At 33.9% G+C, this 7878-nt stretch overlaps 1 protein-coding gene across 4 annotated transcripts in view; it reads left to right on the forward strand.

Moving 5' to 3' along the window:
- Nucleotides 1-7878, forward strand: part of LOC107730592 (sodium-driven chloride bicarbonate exchanger-like) — a 63089-nt gene that overhangs the window by 32124 nt on the left and 23087 nt on the right. For all 4 annotated transcript variants that reach the window (XM_016541451.1, XM_016541454.1, XM_016541452.1 and 1 more), the window contains 3 exons: nt 2382-2542; nt 4004-4192; nt 7711-7799. In XM_016541451.1, the coding sequence (XP_016396937.1) occupies nt 2382-2542; nt 4004-4192; nt 7711-7799 (439 nt within the window). The remainder of the gene's footprint in view (nt 1-2381; nt 2543-4003; nt 4193-7710; nt 7800-7878) is intronic.

Raw genomic sequence — 7878 nt, forward strand, 5'->3', positions numbered from 1 at the left:
TTTTTTTTTTTTTTTTTTTTTTTTATAAAAAAGATAATATGTCATAAAAAGGTCAAATTAAAAATTAAACTGAAAAAAAAAGACAACAGGCAAAATAGAAATGTAAAAAAAAAAAACTAATAATAATGGCAAAAGCACTTAACATATTACTAAAACTTAAGCTAAAAATAAAGTGAAAATCGAAAATATAAAAATAAAAGCAATTTTAATAAATTAATTAATAAATACCATAATAGTATATAAATAATATTAAAATAACACTGTTCTGATATTCCAATCTGGTGTTTGATCAGTGTCTCCAAAAAAAGTGTGATAATCATGTAGTAAAAAGTGATCAAATATTTCTCTAAACCTTGAATAGAATATGAGTGTACATATCCTACATTTTTTTTAAATAAAAGTGTATTTATTTATTTATTTGTTTGCTTGTTTATATGCATTTATAAAGTGTATTTTATTTTCAATTATGTTTTTTCTTGGGGTCATTTGATTTGACAATTTAAAAAAATAGTATGCCATAAAAAGTTTAAATTAAAACTAAAACTGAAATAAAAAAATATATAGGCAAAATATAAATATTTAAAAAATAAAACTAATAAAAATGACAAAAGCACATAACATTATATGAAAACTTAATCTAAAATTAAAATCATAACTAAAATGATCTGATATTAGAATAAACAACAGCAAGTCAATGGAAACCGTTTTGTTGTCATGTGACCAATGCATGTGACAAGAAACCACAAGAACAGGAAATGACATCAGAGTGGCCATTTGTCAAGGTCAGTACATGCAAATCTGTTACGAATCTGATATTTCCACTTTTTTAGGACACTGCATGGTTATTTCAGATTGTCACAGAGCTTTTGAACATAATGATCAAGAAATTATTTTAATGATTTTTACTTACTGATTAGACAGTCCTTCATTCTTTTTTTTTTTTGTTAAGAATGATATAGATGTTTTTCAACCAGCATGATGAATGCAAAAATGTAATTTCAAAGAACCTGACATGAGCTTTAAACTATTTTTAAAAGATTTTTATTTTTCTCCATCTCAGCGATCTTTATTTGTTATTAGCCCATAAGTAATTAATCAATATTTTGACATCAATTGTTAATGTTCTGCATTTATTAGAGATTGATTCTTGGCTGCTCTCATATGTTTTGAGAGCATGAGTGATGTTTAATGCATTAAATCTGTTGAGCGGCATTAGTCCAAGAAAGCTGAGGTTATATAAAGAACCATTGTTGTGTAATGTTTGTGTGTGTGAAACAGAAAGGCTAAATAAAGCACTTACAATGATGATGGTTTCTACATTGTTATATGGCATCACATCTAAATGCAAGTGCACTCAGCATGAGAATTGCTTTCATTTTTCTTCAATAAGCAAAGGCAACATGTACACGGTAGTACTTTATATCTAAAAATATAAACAATTCACATGAGACAACACAATTTCCCATTTACATATTCAGTAAAGGTTATAAGGAAGGTTGTTTCTGTTATTATTTATTCACCTGCATGTTGTTCTTGACAGTTCATAGTGCTGTCAAGCTCTAAGGACAAATATGATATATTTGGCTTATGAAATAAAGTATGTACATCTCTGATTTTGATTCTTCTGGATTTGTATGAGAGCTTCATGTTTTAAGTTATTACTTTTCTGCTCTTAATTCAGAATTGTCTTGAAACTTTTGTTTTCCACATTCATTGGTTATCTGGCTGCAGGTGTGGATGTTTTTAAAGGAATAGTTCACCCCAAAATGAAAATTTGCTGAAAATGTACTCGCCAAATGTACTCAGGCCATCCAAGATGTAGATGAGTTTGTTTCTTCATCAGAACAGATTTGGTGAAATGTAGCATTACATCACTTGCTCAGCAATGGATGCTCTGCAGTGAATGGGTGCCGTCAGATGAGAGTCCAAACAGCTGATTAAAAACATCACAATAATAATCCACAAGTAATCCACACCACTCCAGTCCATCACTTCCTCCAGTGAAAAAGTCATTTCGTCTGAATCAGGAGAGAAATATGCACAGATCAAGCACTGTTTACAAGTGGATTTTGATGAGAGAGACAACAGGAGATGGACTTTTCCATTTTGTCCAGACAACTTACAAACACGCAGCTTTTCTCCAGATGTTAACTGATGGACTGGAGTGGTGTAGATTATTGTGATGTTTTTATCAGCTGTTTGGACTCTCATTCGGACGGCACCCATTCACTGCAGAGCATCCATTGGTGAGTAAATGATGCAATGCTACATTTCTCCAAATCTGATGAAGAAACTAACTCATCTACATCTTGGATGGCCTGAGGGCGAATACATATTTGGGTGAACTATTTCTTTAAGCATGTCCGTGTCTCTTTGTCCAGGTGGCTGAAGTTTGAAGAGGACGTGGAGGATGGAGGTGAGCGCTGGAGTAAACCGTACGTTGCGACGCTCTCTCTGCACAGTCTCTTTGAGCTGCGGAGCTGCATTACAAACGGCACCGTCATGTTGGACATGAGAGCCAGCTCTCTGGAGGAGATTGCAGGTAACGTGTTATGCTAAAGAAATGCAACATATTTCAAACATGTTGCCATGCAACTGATTTCAGTACAAGCACATGGGACTTTGGGTGAGATCTGACATTTCTAGGAGGAATAAAAAAGGAAAAAAATAGAGAAAATAAAATGTAATGTTTGCATTGAAACATAATTTTTATGCAAATTGCATTTCCCCAAATAATTATCATTAATGCAAAACTGTTAATGTAAACTTTTTGTTCATCATGGTAGTATTTGCTGAACTGTCTTTACACTGATTTACATTTTTAAAAATATAATCATTGTATTCCAAAATCTTGTAATGTAATACAGTAAAAAATTACATGCGTATAGCAATGACAATCACTATTGAGAATGACTGAGAATTCTATAAAGTTTTGTAAAATATAATTTATTGTTTTCCTCTGTTGTTTGCATGGCGAACTGTGACCTGAACATGTTTCTGTGAGATTTACCCTTTCATTCTCTCCTGTGCTCATAAAATGTTTGCCATTTTTGGTCAAATGAGCTTCCATTGTCAAATTATCACATTGTAATAGGCTGTGGATGTGTCAGCGCACAAATGCCGCTGAGGAACACCTTAAACTGAGTTTTAAACTTTAATCTCTGTGGAATTTGTGTAAGAGAGCTCAATATACTTCAGACCTGAATTATGAATTCTCCAACACACTTTGACCTTTTGTGACAACATAACCAATATCGGGGCATGTTGTCACAAAAGGTCAAAGTGTGTTGGATGAAATGTATTTTTTCATGTAATTCAATGCACTAGAGCTACCATCCAGAGGTGAGCGTGCTGTGGAAATTGTCTTTATCGCTTAGTGTCAGTCATTAATTACACAGTGTTTGCACCTCACTATCTTAAGCATGTGAATTTTGCATTACTCAAAGCTGTTCTGCATCTTCATATACATGAGACGGATCTCTGAGCTGCTGCTCCATCACTTCTCATCAACATCAATATCAGTTTCTTGATGCAGAGTTCAAGGAACATCTGCAAAATAGACACAGACGAGTTTTTTGCCAAACATTTAGAACAGATTAGCCATTTAAAGATCATATTAGCTCCGTATCAAGACAGCACTGGCCAGACATATGCTGTGTTAAGAATTCATCATTCTATTTATAATTCAGGGTTGAAATGAATAATTAACTCTTTGGTGGCACATATGAAGATGAACATAGCATTCGGCAGATCTATACCGCAGCACATCTGTGCCGCTGTTCACGTTTTACTATGAAATTACAACAAATATGTAAAAAGATCATCTAAGCAACAGATATACGTATCTTAAAACCTATATATACATATATATTAAAAAATGTAATATATACAAATAAATGTATTTATATGTGTGTATGTATGTATGTCTATATACATTCATATATGTGTATATACATCTTATCTGCTGCTAAACATTTGTGATGCTGTGTGTTGAATTTCTTAGATATGGTGCTGGACCAACAGGAAGTGGCTGTGCATCTTGAAGATGATGTCAGGAAGAAGGTCAAAGAGGCTCTTCTGAAGCAGCACCATCATCAGAACCAGAAGAAACTGGCCAATCGGATTCCCATCGTCCGCTCTTTCGCCGACATCGGCAAGAGGCAGTCTGAGACGAACTGCATGGACAAAAACGGTATTCATTTGCCTTTGTGCAGAAAATACAGGAGGTTGCAGGTCTGATTATGCAAATGACATCAAAACTATGTGCAACTACAGCTTAAAAGTTTGGTTCAGTAAATGAATATGAACTGAGTACTATTATAAGCAAGGATGCATTATATTGATCCAAAGTGACAAAAAAAAGCATTTATAATGTCTTTACCATTATAATTACTATAACATGTTATGGTATAAATAATTATAATTTCTATTCATCCAAAAATCCTGAAAATAGATATCACTGTTTCCACAAAAATATGAAGCAGCACAACAGTTTTCAACATTGATTATAATCAGAAATGTTTCTTGAGCAGCAAATCAGCATATTGGAATGATTTCTGAAGGATCATGTGACACTGAAGACTGGAGTTATGATGCTGAAAATGCACGGTTGCACGTGGTAAACAAACTGTAGGCTAAAATGCTATTCTCTGAGATGATTTTAATAACAAATAGCAAATGTTATTAAAGGGTTAGTTCACCCAAAAATGAAAATTCTGTCATTAATTACTCACCCTCATGTCGTTTCAAACCCGTAAGACCTTCGTTCATCTTCGGAACACAAATTAAGATATTTTTGATGGAATCTGAGAGCTGTCTGACCCTGCATAGAGAGCAATGCAACTGAAATGTTCCCAAGTCCAGAAACGTAGCAAGGAGATCTGTAAAATAATCCATGTGACATCAGTGGTTCATCCGCAATTATACGAAGCTACGAGAATACTTTTTGTGCGCCAAAAAAAAAAAAAAAACTACTTTATTAAACAATTCGTCTCCTCAGCATTACCCTGTAGCGCCATTTTGGAAAATATCAACGTATGCTGTTCTGTTTACGTCCAGCGGATATTTTCCAAAATGGCACCAGGCACCTTAACCCTTTAAGCTAAAGCCACAGTAGCCATGGCTGGATTTATTTAGTTGCTTGTACCTCTAAAGGTGATTGTAAAGTTTCGACGAAGCAACAAGCCACTCATGATTTACAGTACCCTGAAAAAAATATGTAGAAACAATTTTCATTCAGAAATTGCCAGAGAATTTCACAAATTAAGCAAGTAACACGTTGAATTAAATACATTTTCGAGTAGAAAGCCTGAAATAATATTTTCTTATAAAATATACTCTAAAAATCTGTTTTATTTACAGCTTTTACAGATTTAAAAATAAAAAAGGAGCTACAGTAACTATATTTAAGCTATCTTAAGTTAAATTATGATTAAATTAGAATTTATCTGGCGCAAAAACAAGGATATACGTTAGGGAGACTTATGTTAATATGTTAATATGCATGTATGCATAAAATATCTCACAAGAAATTCCTGGAACTATGTGATGATTCAAATGAATCATTTTGCTGAACCAGTTCTTTAAAATAAACTGTTAGAATGAATTGAATCAATAAAATGAATCCTTTTTTTTTTTTTTGAGATGGAGATATTCTAAGATATTGCATTCAGATAATGTCAGAATGATCGTTATTATGAAACGAGTGCTCATGAACGGCACCAAAATAATAATCAATGGTGAGATGCTTTCCTTTAAAGGGGTCATATGATGCGATTTAAATTTTTCCTTTCTCTTTGGAGTGTTACAAGCTCTTGGTGCATAAAGAAGATCTGTAAAGTTGCAAAGACTAAAGTCTCAAATCCAAAGAGATATTCTTTATAAAAGTTAAGAGTCAACCACACCTACCTAAAACGGCTCGTTCTAACACGCCCCAACATACCTACGTCGCTCTGTGGGAAGATTTGCATAACGCCACACAAATGTTCACGCAATAATGTTCTTTTTAGCAGCATCATATGACCCCTTTAAGTACATTAAATTTGTGCGTACTGTTAATCTTAATATGTTAATATACATAAAAGCATAAAAATCATGCACAGGAAGTTCCAGGAGTGATGATTCAGATGACTCAGAGAATCATTTTGCTGAATGAATCGACTCAGTAAAAGTGTTCGTGAAGAACTACACATTAAAAATCGGCAGATAAATATAAAACTATTGATTTATAGATGTTGATTATATCTATAGAAATAACACATTTTACCATTATTGCAGAATATGTATATATTTAGAACTATTTAAGCAGTTTGAGAGCATAGGGAAACTATTACATCATTCGCAGTGCTAAAGAGTTTTTTTTGGTGCGTTTTACTTGATTCAGTTATCTGACTGGTTGAGATTTCTTTGCAGAATCATGGGTAATGTAGTCTTTCTCCAGGAGCTCCACATTTAAACACAAGTATTGTTAATAATGTAAGCATACCATCGATTAACAACCTTGTAACTGACAGTAGATCTGCCTTTAATGGATTATGAGTTAGCTTTAAAATCAATTCCCTTATGAAAAAAAATGAATGGGATTGTTGCATTCTATTGGGTGACAAAACTACATTTCCCATGATTCTCTTTGGCTGCACAAGTCACAAAGATAAAATACAGAGTAAATTAGGCACCTAATGCACATCTTCTTTTTGTTGCAAGAATTCTGAAAAAAAAAAAAAAAAAAGCTTAAAAATGTCCAATACATTGATTTTTTTTCTGAACAAAATTAACAAAAAGATAATTAGCTATGGCTTGTAAGTGCAACTTGATGGCAGCAACAGTTGACTTACCTTCATGGTACTGAAAAATGTTTCTTTCAGTTGGCTAAACCCAAGGCTGATGCTAAATTTATTAATTTACATTTATGCATTATGCATTTTATCGAAAGCAACTTAAAAAATGAAAGCAAATGTAAATAGTAAGTGCAAATTTAATATTATACAATTTGTGCCAGTAGATAAGCAGTGTAATTTTGCAGATAAATGACATGATATTGTACTGTGAGGAAGGTGAAGGCTATTCTGAATATTCATCACCTTTATACAGGGCTTATGTTTAGGACGTTTGCCAGCTTCCCACACGCTAATGCTAGCGCATGAAGTGTTCCAGACCCTTCGTTCTGTGCCGTGCAAGCGCTCAGAGCATCATTAGCACAGAGCCAAAGCTGCATTAAAACAGCAGCGAGCATGACTAATAAACACAAATCTGTTCATGCCATGTAAGATGCTCTCTTAACTAAGGGCTTTGGTGCTGCATCATGTGCTAAAAGCTGCTTTAGCTGCCTTTAGAGTAGAGCGCAATCGAGTTTCCATGAAGTGATGCTTGGTGATTTATACATGTATTTATATCCATTTTTGAAGGCTGCTGTAGTGAGCATACTGACAAAAATGTGAAATTAGTACTAGCCATCGTCTCTCTGCTCATTGTGTCTCATTTTATGGATGTAGTAATTAATAGTGATGGTTAAAACACATCTGCGATCATGACAGACCTCCATTAAAATCATTTTCTCTCCTACCAATCCATATATGCACAATCATTTCAGTCTGCTACATTTAATCTGGAAAGATAGCCGATGCTTATGCTGCATTCCATTCATCGGCTGAATAACACTGATTAGTTTTGGCATTGCATTGATTGATTGATTGATAGTCTCTCTGTCTGCAGGTCGGATGATTCCACCCCAGTCTCAACCACTGACCACAGAGGGCAAGAATGACGTGAGCCGTGAAAACAGTGCTGTGGACTTCAGCAAGGTAAAGATGCAGAATTAAATATAACTACACTACTTCAAAAGTTTGGAAACATTACAAGGCTGCATGTATGTGCTAAAAA

Source organism: Sinocyclocheilus rhinocerous, unplaced genomic scaffold (genome assembly GCF_001515625.1).
Source record: "Sinocyclocheilus rhinocerous isolate Xijiao unplaced genomic scaffold, SAMN03320098_v1.1 scaffold818, whole genome shotgun sequence".
Taxonomy (NCBI): Eukaryota; Metazoa; Chordata; class Actinopteri; order Cypriniformes; family Cyprinidae; genus Sinocyclocheilus; species Sinocyclocheilus rhinocerous.